Source organism: Brachionichthys hirsutus, chromosome 10 (assembly GCF_040956055.1).
Source record: "Brachionichthys hirsutus isolate HB-005 chromosome 10, CSIRO-AGI_Bhir_v1, whole genome shotgun sequence".
Taxonomy (NCBI): Eukaryota; Metazoa; Chordata; class Actinopteri; order Lophiiformes; family Brachionichthyidae; genus Brachionichthys; species Brachionichthys hirsutus.
Window position 1 is genome coordinate 8,778,246 of NC_090906.1, and position 16,284 is coordinate 8,794,529.

General features: G+C 43.5%; 1 protein-coding gene across 1 annotated transcript in view; it reads left to right on the plus strand.

The window, feature by feature from the left end:
* Positions 1–985: 985 nt before the first annotated feature.
* Positions 986–16,284, plus strand: part of nrg2a (neuregulin 2a) — a 55,314-nt gene continuing 40,015 nt past the window's right edge. Inside the window, exon 1 of the mRNA XM_068744396.1 lies at positions 986–1,394. Within this exon, the coding sequence (XP_068600497.1) occupies positions 986–1,394 (409 nt within the window). The remainder of the gene's footprint in view (positions 1,395–16,284) is intronic.

Genomic DNA, 16,284 nt, shown 5'->3' on the forward strand with positions numbered 1-16,284 from the left:
AACTCATTCAAAGACAGTCTCTTTGAGCATCGCGCATGCTTTCGCAGCCTTAGTCATCGCCCCCATAAGAGTTTTCTCGGCCTATAGGACTATATGCAGCTGCATTTTTCACTGTGAATGTATTTCTTTTTTTTTTTTTTTTGAGTAATGCCCCGCGGCGACGGTAAAATGCGTTCTTGAGGAGGGACAGTCATGGATTTAGGATTTCGTTGGTTCATTGTAACGCGCGATCGCCGTTGATAAAAAAAAAAAAAAAAAAAAAAACGCCATGGAGTGATAGACATGCAATAACTGGGTTTTGGGAGCGAGAAGCTCGACCCTTCGGTCCACCGGTTGCCTGGATTTGAGGATTCCAATCCTGCATCTTTGTTGACGGAGCCCTTGGGCAATCGGCATTATTCTCTCTCCGTCTGTGGCTCGTGGAAGAGGCGGAGAGAGAGCCGCGGGGGGGGGGGGGGGGGGGCGGCGCTGCATTGCCGTTATAGCTGCCTATACAAAAAAAAAAAAAGAATTTCTTTTGGGAATGAACGTGGCTCATGTTTTGCGACCGGACTCCCGAACTTGCGGTTCGCTGCAGCATTTTTTGCGTCTTTTCCCTCCTCCGCTGCAGATCGTAGCGGTCGATCACCGCTGCGATCTGTAGGCAAAAGATACGAGTGGCGTCGTCTTGCAGTTCGCGCTACTATGGCAGCGTAGAGGCATCGCCTTGCTTACAGCCTACAAACAATGCCTCGCACTCAGTAGAAAGCGTTCGAACCCCCATTGCGCCATTACGCGCTTGCATCGGTTCGAATCTGCATGAAAATTACTCGGAACAAGCAGCGGATCCCGATGGCATGGACACTTATGCAAGGTCTGCCGCGCTGCCGTGCCACTGGAGCCCACTTGCTGTCTGCTCATTCAACCCAGCTCCATCGCCATCGCCCCGCAGCCCAGAGAGCCCTGCCGCAACGCGACCAGCGACCACCGAGCCAAAGCAGGCGGCATGAGGCTTGATTCGGTGCATTTATCCATGCTGCTCATCGGGGTCTCGTTCGCCTGCTACTCCCCGAATTTGAATTCCCTGCAGGACCAGGTTTACCAATCCGCCGTGGTGATAGAGGGCAAGGTGCAGTCTGCGCCTGCGAACGTCTCTGCGGAGCCGTACAGTGTGAATGTCAAAGTGTTGGAGGTTTGGCCCCGGAACAGCGGCGATCTGGAGCGAGAGCAGCTCGTCACCGTGGGGACATTCGGATCCGAGGCTCCGTGCGCCCAAGTAGAGAAGAACCACAAGTACATTTTTTTCATGGACCCCACTGACGAGCCCTTGGTTTTCAAGGCATCGTACGCGCCTCTGGACACGAGTGGAAAGAGCCTAAAAAAGGATGTTGGGAAGATCTTGTGTGAGGACTGCGGTAAGTTTAATGTATCGTGGATTACCGGTGAGGAGCAACCCGGAAGAATAAAACGGGCTGGCTTTTTTTTTTTTTTTTTTTTTTTGTAGCAACCACTCTGGTGAATTGTGGTTAATGTGTCCACGGCGTGGTTTGGACTCAGCGGGTACCAGATCCGTGCCTATAAGGGGCGTCTATGCAGCAATTTTCGACAACTCTCGCAGGCTCCCGTAGCCCACATGATCAATCAAACTCCCTTTCTCTCTCCTCTCTTCCGTTCCCCTGAACTGCATCAGACATGCGCCTCCGCACTGTTGCTTATGAGCCATTATGAGTGTGTGATTGTGAACTATCTGCATCCTGCGAACCCGCATCATCATATAGAGCGTTTGTGCGTCTCCAGGTGAATGCCGTTACTCTGTCCATGTTTTTAGGGTTCTTTCTTTGAACACAGAGCGCATCCGCATGTCCATGGAGCCTGTTCAATTTCAGCACCAGGGACAGCGGCCTGTATCGCGCGGGTGTCACGTGTGGGAAAATCAGGCTGCCCTAAGCGAGTTGGTCCCTAAGCTATATTTAGGGTCACGCCCGGTTTAATACTTTAATGCCTCAGATGTTGGCATAGCCTGTCCCTGGCCAAAGTCTTGAATGCACGCCTGTAAACTTCAGGGCAGTGGGTGCTGTTGATCAAATCTGTAATCGAACGCGATTGTTGTTGGAAAATATCAAAATGATAGGCTCTCCATCCAACACTTTAGGGTTTCCTTTTTACAAATACACACAGAGAATAAACACACGGAGGGGTCCCCCCCCTTCTTGGGTCGCCCTAAATTGCCCCCCCCCCCCCCCCCCCCCCCCGGAGCTTAATACAACAGGGACAACAGACTGCATCGTCCCCTGTTTCACACATCATCAGTCAGTATCAGTGTATCATTCTGCATTACAGGCTGTTCTGTATGGTCGGCGATCTAATGCCAGTGCTAGGCCCACATAGCAACAGCCCAAACTCGCCTTGAGTCCCTCAAGGGCCGAAGCTCCCAAGTGTGTGAACCAGGGAAATGAAGTACATGCTGTACAGAACTCAAAGTGATTCAGTTGTTGTCTTCTGGTTCCTCGGGGCTTCCTTAATAACACGCTACCTGGTGCTTGCCACCTGTAACCCTTCCACAGAACTCAGTCAGCTGCAGCTGTGGTGTTTCTGACACACACACACACACACACACACATGAAAAAGACAAATAACCACTGCAGATACAGATTACAACCAATACATGCACACAATGATTTATGTGAAGAGCAAATCTGTCCCTCGTATTGACTCCCAGTGTCTCAAGCATTCATGCTTTTGACTGGAACAGCAGCATATTCTGTGGCATTATTGTATTAGAGCCAAAAAAAAGGGAATGTTGTGCAGATCGCTGGCATCAACGGCGGTTCTGTACAACTGACACATCAGAAAGTGTTTCAGTATTTTTATTCATTTTACTATATATTTGACTTTCATTGTTTCCAGAATGGAATGCAGCAAACATTTGAAATGACATTATATGGCTCCTATGTTTGAGTCCAGCTTTTTTAAGATCACCGAGTTCATGTCACCAGACTTGTGCACTAAACCAGAGACAATGACATCTCTACATGTAATCAGTTTATAGCTATTCAGTCCATTTCATGAGAGAATTAGCTCATCACGTTGTCTCGTGTTATTAAATCTTTGTCCATCTTTTGCTATGTGCTTCAAAGTCATTTGAAGGTAGATGAGTTGTCGGGCATTTTTAAGAAGCTTTATGAGAGTGGATATGATTTTAGAGAGTCAGAGTTTGATGTTGCTGCATTGAGAGCTGTGAATCCAAGAGTGTCACATGCGCGATTTAGCTCGAACAATCTAACACAAGCCTTCATGGCTCTAAATTAAGTCTGCGCATTGAAAGAGATGTGCTGCAATAGGCCCCCTATCCATTGACCCTTATCCCTCGACCCCATAGAGGAGACCTAGATCATTGCAGTAAGTGCTTGCATGTGTGTGTGTGTGTGTGTGTGTGGGTGTATGCAGACTGATGGGAGCATTTTATCAGCAGAAGGCAGTGTATGAGTGCATACGTGAGTGGCTGTCTGTCTCTGTGTGCCCCGCCTCCTTGCCCATAGCATGCAGAGATAGGTTCCAGCAACACCCGGGAACTGCAAAGCAGAAAAGCGGCTGACAATTGTCAATCGTCTCATCTCCAAGAAAATGGATGAATGGAAGACTGTATAAGAAAGAAATAAGGTCATCTGAGTTGAAGTCTAATGCAATGGCATCTTAAAACCATCTCAATGTTGGTGGTTACCAAACATTGGCATTTATCGCTAATTAATCCAACGTGTTTACACAAAGTGCATCAATGTAACAATATTCGTGTGAATGCTCAGACTATAACTCGGTTGTTTCTGCGATAATGTTGCAGCTGCTGCACAGAAGTGCGAGACGGAGAGCGTTTAACCCCGAGCTACGGATCTCTCTGTGGACTGACAGAATTCTGTGGAGGAGCTAGACATTGAGCATGAACGACAGTTACTGATGGCTCCTATAGGTTTGTCTGGCAGCAGTGTGAATCAACATGTGCGTGCAGGTCGGCCATACCCTAATAGCACATTCAAGGGCAATTTAGCAAACACTTGATAGTGATGAAGATGCTCATTCAGTGTGCTTCTCCTCACAGATTGTCACAAATGGAATTTTGTTTCGATACGGTGTTTTAGCTGAGGTACACGGTGTTGGGATTGACCAGCTGGAAGCATTGAATTACCTTCTATGTCCTTATAAAACATACAACCAGCCACACACACACACACACACATGCAAGTGACATACAGGTTATATTTGTGGCTGTTGCAGCCCGATGCTACACAACGGGTTCCCACCTGTGGCAAAGAAAACACAGCGGAGTCCAAAACAATCCACTTTCTTCTTCTTTGCACAGCAGAAGTAACGTAATTATCTTAATGAATATTCATAGCAAAATTAAATCTTTCTATGCAGAGACATGATTGCCACAGGTTTGTTAGTGTCTCTTCTCAGCTCTGTGAAGCTATTGAGAATCATGCAGGTTTGTTGAGGTTAGATTAATTATACGTAAATTGAATATAATAATCCATTTACATTTTTTTTGTTTTTTGGTCTTCTTACTTGTGGGTTTAAGCACTTTATGGCTTGATAGAAGCCGTATCAATAAAGGCTTCATACACACTGCCCAGTGGGAAGCTCTTAACAGGACTTTTGAGATTGCAGTACATTGCTGTAGGATGTGCGTTTTTGTACTTCTTCATATGTGAACGCTGTGCACACTGGTCGTTGTGCAGTTAATACAGGACTGTAGTAATCCGGATGGAGACATATGGCGTGTGCTCTGTTAAGAGGATCTAGTCTGCTGTAGTTAAGATGCCATTCGCAACATGCTAAACTGTGAGCCAACGTGATACGTCGACTAACGTTAGAACATTTCTAAGCTAAATGTTTTTACAATTGCGTTTTGGTAGCGTAGCTTTAGCCACTTTAGTTACATCCACACAGAATTACGTTATTCTTATTATTATGAAAAACAAATATGAATGCAAATGCCAATAATTACATGTATAGGAAGTGCTAGATTTATACATATAAGAGAGAGAGAAAAGAACCCGAGTGGGTTTAAAATGGCTGCTTGAATTGATTCCTTGAATATTTTGCTGCAGAAGAACATACAGTTCACAGTCATTTAGAAAAACTTTGGCTATACATTTTCAAGCACAGGTATGAAAAGTCAGTTGCATAAAATGTTAGGCTTGATTATATTAGTTTGTTGGGCTTTCACTCTTTTTTTTACTGCTCTATTGTTCCAAAGTTCAATTTGAGCCACAGAATGTCCGACATCAAGAACGTCTAGCATAGAGGTTTTCAAGTTGACGCTTTAAATCTCAAATGTCTTTTATAATAGAATGTGTGTTTAAGTTTACAGCAAATTTTAATTTCCTCTTTATTAATTTCACACCGGCTGTATCCTGCAATCCAGTCCGGGATCACTAATATGTGATTACAGCCTGAAATCCATGATTTAAGGAATATGCTTGCTACCCGTGAACAGCAGTGCATGCTGGGAAAGCAAAAGAAACGTGTGGGAAGTAAAAATGAAAATTATATGATAAAATCTGCTCACTCGTTTGGCACAGATATCTCGAGCTACTTCGATAAGGAAACTTCCTCTGAGTAACATGAGGCAGCATTTTTATTATTCCCCTGCAGAGGGGGCGTATGGGGTTCCTCTTGATCTTTGAACAATGGCTTGTGGGGGCCCTAAAGGTTTGCATGTGATCATTAGTAGGTAGTCTTTTCAGAGTTTTTACAGACGTGGGGGCATCTTTGTCCACGGTTATTAACTTTATAGTTCTCCCTCAAATGGTCAAATCGCTAGGAAATGATCTCCCATGTTCCCTGTGAGAGCAGATTTATACATGTACTTTATGGTTTTCTTTGTTTTTTGAATACAGTTATTATTTGTAGTAGCAGTTTGTAGAGTAGCAGGGGCAGCAGTGGCTCAGCAGGTGAAGCAGTTATCCGTGTAGCAGACAGTCGGTGGTTCGATCGATTACTTATGTGCTCCATTGATGAGTGAGTGACTGTGTGAAAGGTCACCCCTCCTGCAGAGCAGATGGTACTTTGCCTAGTTTGTGTGAATGCTGGCTCATATTAAAATATTGGTATCATTGTTATCATTAAATGAAATAATTATTATTATTATATGATATATATGTAAGTTAACATACTGTTAATATAATGTGGTTTACAGACAGACCAGTATTGATTTGTATAGTCAGAAACTAGAAAAAACAACAACTCTAAAGTTGAAGCTGCTGTCAGTTAGTTACAGAAAACATTTTACAGTGTGCAAAGTTAGCGCTTCTGTTCTAATGTGTTTCACTGTAGTACTAAACTACAATGGTTCAGTTTCACTGTTACACTTTTGTTCTACCGTCACTGCAGCCCTCTATCCAGCCTACTCTGACAGATATTTTCCACAGTTCCAATAGTCTGCTTAACAAGCCATTTCATTTCACACACACTATGGCAGCGCTTTGGATGATTCTACATTTCCATGCTGTAATATCATGTCTGGGATCACGGAGTGCAAAATGTGCGTCCTCCAAGTTCAGCTGGATCACAACTATGGAAAAAAGCATGCAAGGCAATACACTTGAAGACTAATTTTACATCACATTAATAATGCTCTATGCCCAACTCCAAACTGTTTTAGGGAGGGTTCCAAATAATTTAAAGTATTTGTTTCCAGTGTAAAGACTGCGAGGATTGAGATGGCAGCTGCTAAAGGGTCATTCTGCAGACATTGCAGTTTGCGCGCTAACTTGAAACCTCCTTTGGGAAAACCTGCATAGCTAACACCAATGTTAAAATATAAAGGGCTTCATCAATGTTGATGACAATAATCAATAATATTGGTATGTATCTGTGACAGATTATATAGTGATTTTGTATTTTTTTAGGTGAAGTAATTAGATCAAGGAGCTAAAGATAAAATTCTAGGTGCATGTAGAGCAACGTAGTAGAAGCAGGCGCTCTCTGTTTCTATTACCAGAGTTCTATTCCGCACATTAAATCAAGTCATGTCATCATTTTCTAAGTACAATTACATCATTTATGTTTTGTATTGTAAGATTTACCTCATTCCTAAAACCACTGGCATCTTGTGATCTACTGTACTGGAGCAGCAACATCTGACAAACAGCAGTGTGACACCAGCCATAAAGCAGCAGTGCAGGATTAGGCCGCCTACTGAAGGGCTGAATGCAGATTAATGTGACATTTTAGTACACAATGTCACACCCAATAATCTAATCCCTGTCTTCAGTTCATGAAATGAAACAAAGCTATTTCTGCAAGATCAAACTGATTTAGATCAATGTGATTATTTCCACAGAGCACACATGTGCATGTTGCGTTTGTATTTACCTTTTTTTTATGGACATTAATGTCTCGGATAATTTACATTTAATATTGTGTCATTCCAAAGCAACATGCATTAGATCTAAATGAAGAATAGGCCTCATGTCAAAGTGATATACAAGCAGATACCAGCCAATGGCTCATTGGTGGGATTATAAAAGCACTTTTAGGAAGATGTGGATTAATGTCATATTATGGACTATTTCATTATGATGTTACTGAGATCTGATATGCTTGGAAAATCCTTGCCGTGGTGGTTAGCTTCATCATTGGATCGTTGTTTTGACACGTTATATCTGCGATTGGTTAGCTGCTCCGTCACAGATGTCAGAAGTTTGAACATTTGCCAAATAATGTTCTGTGATATGTAATTAGATTTTTAGATTGTGAAGCCCATCCAACTGTCCTAAAATAGATTTAATAACATCAAGCATTCATTTTTAAGTCTCACCGTCAGTAAACTGTACGGGCTACAGGCACTGCCTGGCGCCAAAAGCAGTTATAACGAATAACAACCAACTTAAGATCACTTCTAATTAAAGTTAATCAGAAATGACGAAGGATAAATTACAGTAAATGTCCCGTTAAGAAGAACCACGCTGTCAAAAAAAAGAAAAATCTCTCTTATCACACATTCCACTGTTGGACTGACTTTTTCAGGCCACTGAAGAATATTGCCTTCGCCACAATGAGGCAGTATATGATCAGAATCAGGAGGCAGGAGAAACAGCGAAAAGTTGAAAGGAATGAATCCACTGGGGATCGCAGCAGTTGCTACCCTCCCTGCCCCTGCATGTGTCTGGGAGCTGTGTCAAAGACATTCAAAGCCCACAACCCACTGCACAGTCTGGGAGGCATGCCCAAGATAACAACTGTATGTCACTGGATTTTTCTTTCCTCACTAGAGGCCATCTTCTTGGTGTCTCGACCTACGAGGTCACTGATGAGTGGATGGCTTCTTTTGATGAAACTGACTACCGGAGTCCCAGGGAGATGTGCAAATGCATCGTGTATAACAAAATACGTTTTGTAATAACTGTGAACAGATTAAATTCATTACATTTGCAGAATTAGGTTAAAGGAAGTGCAGATTTCATCATTCTTTTGAGCAAGATTAGCATTGGGCAACAGGAGGCTTATGCCAACATCACAGAAAGGTCTCAAACAACTATGCATGAAAAAACATGTATCACATAAAAACATAACATGGTTGCTCATTTCCCAACTTACATCACTGTTTAATGTGTTTATATTGGTTGGCTGTTTATGACTTTTATTTACCACATTGTGGAGGCAGTTTGAGTTAAACCTGCCCTTTGAATCATTCTGTAATTTGCAGCTATATTGTGCTGCAATACTCTTCCTTCTCAGGCTGCATCGAGTGCATGTAATAAAATATTTAAAACAGTTTTTTTTATATGCGCAGCATGAAAGGTTGCAGGCAAAATTAACCCTTTAATGCCGCCAAACAGCGTCAGCATTGCATTGGAACTTTGGGCTTCGGGTCGAAGGATAGGGGTCAATGGATAGGGGGCCTATTACAGCACATTTCTTTCAATGTGCAGACTTAATTTAGAGCCATGAAGGCTTGTGTTAAATTGTTAGAGCCCGTGACCCACGAGGTGGTTAAACGGCTGTCTACAAGAAGATGGATGGATGAATGCATATACTACATTCTAGAAAAAGATTTTATACAGGCATTTTGTCACCATGGATATTCAAACAGAAAACAGAAAACATCCGGTTTGCAGATAAAGTGGTTATGAAAATGAATGAATGAAAACAACAGCAACAACAACAACAATAAAAATGTTTGTTTTTTAGGTAGTCGAGCTCTGGATCAATAACACGGAAATTTCCTGGCATGAAATCTTTTCTGAAAGTTACTTAAGCCTCTTTGGTCCAACTGATATTTGGATTGTGACTGTAAAATCTTTTCTGCCCTTTTCTATAGTGCCTGCTTTATTTCTGACGCAGGGATAGATTCACATTTGACAGATAGTTATTATAAGCAGTATAATTACATGTAACACCAGGTCTGTTTTCAGTGTGTCAGGATTTGAAATTACGGTGGAGATGTTGGCATGTTGGAGAAGTAACCCGCTAGTGTGTGATCCAAAGAGAGCGAGAGTGAAGCTGGCAGGCACACATTTCCATGTTCCTTTGCCTGCTGTGTCTGTAGATGTTCCGACTTGTGGGCACCGCACTAGAGAAAACACATTCCATAATATTTCATGGGCTGATTAGCAGGTGACAATACTGATCTTCATTGGCAATGGTGTCAAACGTTTGTGTAAACAGCTTAAGTTCTTACATGTCAACATTCTCTTCAATTTATTTATAGCACGTCGTAAAAAAAAAAAAAAACAATGTTGTCACTTTTCCTCATTTTTTTTTTTTGCGGAATTCACAATATCTACCAGGGGAAAAACACAGCCTGAATTCTAATGGTCATTATCTTTCTTTTAGTCATTATATATATATAAAAAAAAGTCAAACTGTTGGGGTTAAAGGATGACACAGACCCCCCAGGTCTGTGTAGATGCTTGCCAGTGCTTGAGTGTGCAATTGTTTGATCTAATTGTCTGAATATCTGTAAAGTACATTTGCTATAATTCTGTGTCGGCAAGCATACGCATGCTTTCCTGCGTCACTTCTGAGATGGCTAGTTTCAGAAGCTTGTCTGCGTTTGCGCAGTGATCCTTGCATGATGTACCCTCGGGGGGGAGGGAGTTAAAAATACATGGAACCTATCCTCAAGTATAGTGTATGTCCAGAAAAAGCTGCCAGCATCTATAACAGCAACTGCTACAAAATGATACAGAACAAAAGGACCATGGGAAGGGCAACTATGTTTGTGTGCCGCGTGTTGAAGTGTTGAAAAGAGGGGCTGCCGGCACTCCTGCTGGGCGCCTCCCGGTGTGTTTAAGGGACGTGTCCGGCCATGTTCACCCCACACACACCCTACATATCCTGAGAGAGGGTTTGTTTCCTTTGGTATGTTGTAGGTGTGGATTGATGTGTGTCTTAACATGAAAAGACTTTAACCAGAATGGAATGGCTTGTTAGCAGGGTTTGGATGTGGACCAAGAGAAAATCCTGTCTCCCTGGCAGTGCAGAGGGTCTTCTACTCTGAACCCGACGTTCCTTTGCGTGGGAAGGGAGAAGACGCGCATTAATAGCAGAGCGAGGAGACAAATTTCCCAATTCTATGGTCAGTGATTGAGTGTTACCATCTTGAATGAAACACAGAGGAGGAGCCGATGAGGGATCATGGCAGTGCTGACTCATAGAAGAATAACTTGTAAACAACTCAACACACACACACACACCCTGAATATTTACAGTATTTAGTTATTTGTATCATCCCACCAAAGTATGATAAGATTTTTGGCGTACACACATGACAACTCTTACATGTTGATCTTTCCCAAAACCTGTGATGGCATCCAGTTGTGAATCGAGTGCTGGAAGATCACAAGAGATAACGAATTCCCACCGGGATGTCATCCCTATTCATGCAGGTATGCTCTTTTACTATGCAAAACACCTGAAAAGGAACATTTGCATGCAAAACACAGGGATTTAAAACAAAAGGCTGATGCTCATTGAAATTACTATTGAACGCGACATTGTGATAATTAAAGCGAAGTGCACGTGCGTCCGTGTGATCGCTCCTGCGTGCATATGTATATCGTTTTTCTTTCTTTGTGGGCTGTTACTATATCCTTTACCCCTGTTTTATTCTGACCTTCCACCAGTGCTCGTGCTCATTATTGTGTTTCTCTAATCAGGAGGGGACAGGACTGGTTGCAGAAGTGTATTTATCTTCCTGCACAAATAGGACCTCTTTCCGTCTGGTCTCTGCTCAGCTTGTTGTTGAAAGATAGTGTGCAGCATAAAGAAAATGTGTGTGTGTGCGCGTGCATGCACGGGTGAACTTAGATGTGTCCCAGCTGGCCCATAGACCAACACGCTCACCATCACCTCACTGCAGCAAATGCAGACAAAAGAGGAATATATCTCCTTGGTGATACCGATACCCCTTAACTCTGGGGGTGTTTTACCCTAAATGAGAGCGCAGCGTTCGTCATGGAGGTAAAAACCAGTAAGATCATTGTTGCAGGAAGTCCCAATGGTATGAGGCCTGTAGTCCCATTCCCCCCCCCCCCACATCTTCACATCTGTTAGGATGTGTACTTTTACTCTGCATTGTCGAGGCATGTTTCTTTTCACTCCCTTGTTGTCTCCATGACATTACGCTTGCAAGCAGGCAGTTATCACATAGCAAATGGCTATAGGCCAGGAAAGCACTGTCTGCAAAACATGACAAAACAACACAAGATGTAATGTAAGAAGTAAGAACAAAAAGGGCGCCTTCTCTTACAATATTAATTAACTGTCTGAACGGGGCTTTGCAATGCGGTCAACATATTGATCTTTAACTGTCCTCCCTGTCTTAGCTTGTTTTTTTTTGATGCCACAAACATGCGCTCGTATTACATTAGACATTAGTACGTTATTGCTTTTTGAGCAACAAGTAAAAGTTGGCTGGCTAAAATTGGACTTTCAACTATTGTGCTGCTCCTCCATCAGTAAGCTGCACAAGCGGGTGGAGGCTTGCCCACAAGAGCTTCAGCTTCATCAAGTTTTGACCTCCTTCTTCATCGTCCGTCTCTGGTGCCCCCGACAATGAATGAAACTATTTCAGGACGGGTGGAGAAGCTTTTTGGCGGGCTTGGCAGAGCTCAATGTGAGGCCTTCTTACTTCATCTCCTGTTCACTTATCAAGCATAACTCAGAAAGGACCACCTTTATGTGGGTCTAGGTCGCCAAAGCACGATCTAAGCAAACACATGAGCGGTGGCTTGTTTTCCAGGAAAAGCTGACATTCATGAAAGACAAACAAAGAGATAAAGCAGACGCTTGATAAGCCCAAACTCTAGCAGAAATGCAAATGATCTGACCAAGACGCTGGTTTCACTCTGGTGAAGCTCCTCACAGTATCCTCATTGTGACATGTTTGTGCTGCTTTAAGAGCACATTCTGGAGATAAAGGACAAGTGCAAAGCACAAGAGGAATTTGATTTTGATGCAAGAATGCATAGCAGGGAACGGATGCACGCATGCTTTGGAGAGGGGGTGGGGGTTTGCTGATAAGACCACAACCTCCTTGTGTTTTCCCTGCTGTGAATTTACATTTCTGTGGGCTAGCGTCACTTTTACCCCATTATCAAATTTTGATAGACAGATTTCCCGGATGTCCCGTTTGTCACAGATTCTTTTTTCCAATCACACATGAAAATGTTTATTTGCAATTGCATGCATGGATTTTCTTTTTTTTTTTTTTGTGCAAAACATAAAGTTTGGTCAGTCAATCTTTACTCTTTCCTCAGAATGAGATCGTAACAGAGATGTCACCAGATCCAAGTTTTGCATGGGTAAAAAATGATAACATTTACTCATTGGGTTTTACAGTGAAAAACATGTGCGTAATGGAAAACTACACCCACAAAGCCCGGTGTTATGCTATGATTCAGATGGGATGTCTTTAAAAACACCGTAAATCGTTCGTAAATGAACTATGCTTTTATACAAGGGGATAGTTTGTATTAGGTACACTATGAGTGGGAAGACAGCCCCGTTTTATCACATCAGTGACCATGCACTTCATCTATTTACATGTGGATGCACCTGTGTGTTTGTATGCGTATATGCATATGTGCGTGTGTGAGGGGGCATGTTTGTATTTGAGTGTGTGAGTGTATACTTTGTCAGTCTGAGGACACTTAGACCAAGTGTGTGTTGTTCTCTCTGGTGAGAGCGCACATATGTGTTTGCATGAAGACCTGGCCCTATGTGGGTGTGTGTTTGATAAACTGTGAGCGCATGTGGGAGAATGTTTGTCTATTCATCTGGGTGAGAGCAGGGGAGAAAGAACAGAAGGAGGAGGTTGGAAGCGATCTGCTTCCAACCTCTATCTTCAAGTCAATCTGCTCTCAGTCACACAGACCTCTTTATCTCTGCCTCAGACAGAGGGGAGGGAGGCAGCAGAGCGGCAGGCAGAGACACAGAGATTCAGTAGAATAAATATGTAAAACAAAAAAAGAAGAGGTGAAAACAGAGAAAGAGCTTCATTCAGGCCGCTTTAAGAAGATAGAGCGGATTTTTTTTTTTAAAGAGGATTCCTTTCAATGTTGTGCTCAGAGAGAATCTGTCAGTAAAGATATTTGTCAGTTTCACTATGATGTGGTATCATTGTGCAATTTAGAAGCGAAGGTAGATGAAAGTGCATCAGCCATCATTTTGGTCACCAAGATGTGGAAAATAATTATAGCATTTTAGTGGCAACCGACATCCTCAGCCAATTCATTTCCAAACATTGAATAAGACACACAGGCTTTGAACTGTGTGTAACTGTGTCTCACACACATTTCACTGCATGATGAACAAAAAAAACGACAGGAACATATTATGGTATGGACCGTCTGTCTGTCTGTCTGTCTGTCTGTCTAAATAAACCAACCTCAACTTAATTGTAGGTCTGACACAAATTTATGACTGTCATTTAAAGGGTATGTGTGGCAGCCCTCCAGATAAGGAAGCTGATCGGTAAGAGCAAACCCAACTCTCTCTCACACACACACCACACACACACACACTGGTGGTGTGATGAAAGCTGGGTAGTGACAGATGGAGTCGAGAATAGAGCCGGAGAACTGAACAAACTGATAGGCTAAAGAGCTGAAATCTCATTTTGTCAGTGGCCTTGAGAGCGGAGCATGCTCAGTGCTGGTGTTTGTCCTCGCTCCCTCTCTGAGATGCTGCTGCAGTGCTTCCCAGCAGGCTTGGCACAGGCTTATTCATGGACAGCTCTCTTACAGTGGCCAGACTGCAGCTGCTGCTCAGAGGATATCGCTCTCTTTTCTCGTTTTCAGCTCCTTCTCTGCTTCATTGCTCCCCGTCCTGCTCCTTTTGCATTTCCGCCTCAGTCACGCCTCTTTGTTATTCTCGCACGTTGTCTCTGACTTTCTCACTTGTGTCCTTTTCTTATGTATCTCTCCTCGTCTCTCGTCCCCGCTCCGCCCTTCTACCTGTCTCTCCCATAATCTAGTTGCCACCCTTAAGACTGTGGTTACCATGGTGACAACTGTGCGCTGAGGCAACGTCAAAGATCCGAATCCACCCAGTATTACTTCCTTGTTCATCACTTAAATTCCTTTGTGCTGTTTCCTTCAGATTTCTATCGTTCTCTGTGTAAATGCTTGATCTGGATTCAGCTCTTTGTCGCCAGCGTTGGAAACGCTTCAGCGGATGTGATTTCTGGTCGCTCTTTGATCCCGATCTCAGCTGCTGCCGAGCAGTCATTAGTAACACTCGGATTTGGAATTTGAGTTGACCTTGGCAGAGCTGACCTTGGGAAAATAACCCCCTTTACTCAGTCCTCCAGATGTCACTGATATTGATGTGCATCATGTCTCCCTTTGATGGCGCTTCATTTGCCCACCCACAAGTCTTCAGCGTTTTGCCATATCCTTCTCATTTTTCAGTCACGCTTGTTGGACATTCATGGAACACAGCAGGACATCGTCCATTATATTTGCATGATTCACACAATCTCCTTGGTCTGTGCTTACAGCAGCTACTCGGTCCGGATAAACAGGTTTTTACTTCGTTTTGTCCGGCAGACGGTCTGTGTTGTCCCAACAACACATCTCCGGTCAGCTGAGGAATCAGACGCATTTTGAAAAGGTGAATATCAGAGGGTGGGGCAGTTTATTTGAAGAAGAAGAAGAAGAAGAAGCTATTTCCAGTCCTAAATCTCAATTTTTACCTCCAGTCTTCACTCCTAACCTGTTAAGGAACCCTGTCTACCCTCTTTTACTATTGCTTCCCTCATCACAGTGCAAACTACAAGCATGTGTTGTAAAAGCAGGCAATATACCCCACTTTGCCCCCCCCCCCCCCCACCCCTTGCTAGAAAAAAAAAGACAGATGTAAACAACATCATCTAATGGCTGTTTAAAGCCATTATGTCTGCAAAGATAAACTCTTGTGTCTGGGAGAGAGCCATGTTGAGCCGTGTCAGTGTGATGATGTGCAGGTATGCTGTTCCGTCGCACAGCGAAGCCATCGGCCCTTTACTGAGGGCAGCGAGGAAGGATTAGAAGGCGAGGTGGGCCCCGTGAAGCATTTATGAGCAGGAGGGATCTAACGGGTCCATGTCAGAACATTCAGCGGTTGGCTCCATTTTTTTGGGGGACGTGCTTTTCAAGTCATGCTCCTCCCACGCTGGCCCACCTCGGGACCCTTATCCAAGGACGACCCACGGCTGCTGGAAAACAGCAGATGCTTTTGAGTAGCCTGGAAAAAAGAGAGGGCACCATATTTGTGTCTGGGCGTGATTTGATTTCCTATATGCTGTAAGGTCGTATAAAGAGGCTCGACCCTATTCAGGTTGTGAGAAATGTTGTTGTGTTGCCTGCTGCGATGCCACTGGTGTATAAATGTGCACTTTTTTTGCAAAGCCACGCACAGCTGGCTTCTAATGAGCCCGAGTGTTTTCTCCAGTGTATTTCTTACAGTTTAATCCACATTTCACTTTCTGCCATCTTTCGTGACACGGAATCGCACTCTAAATTGAAGTATTTTTTGGTCACATCTATGACACATACATAAATAGCGTGCCCACCCACAAGCGCAGGCCCGCGAGCGAGTCTCATCTTGTTGCTTTGCAAAGGAGGAAGTCAATCTGGAGGTTTGGATTGGGGGGGGCAGCTCCTGACTCACTGTAGCCCCTGACAGTTACCTCTGCTGACCGATTAAATCGCTGAGAGGAGAGGAGAGAGCAGTTTGTTTTTCAAGAAGGGAAAGCACCACATAGGACCTGAGTGGCATGTCAAACCTTGGCCTCAATTTCACCCGTCCTTGCCCACA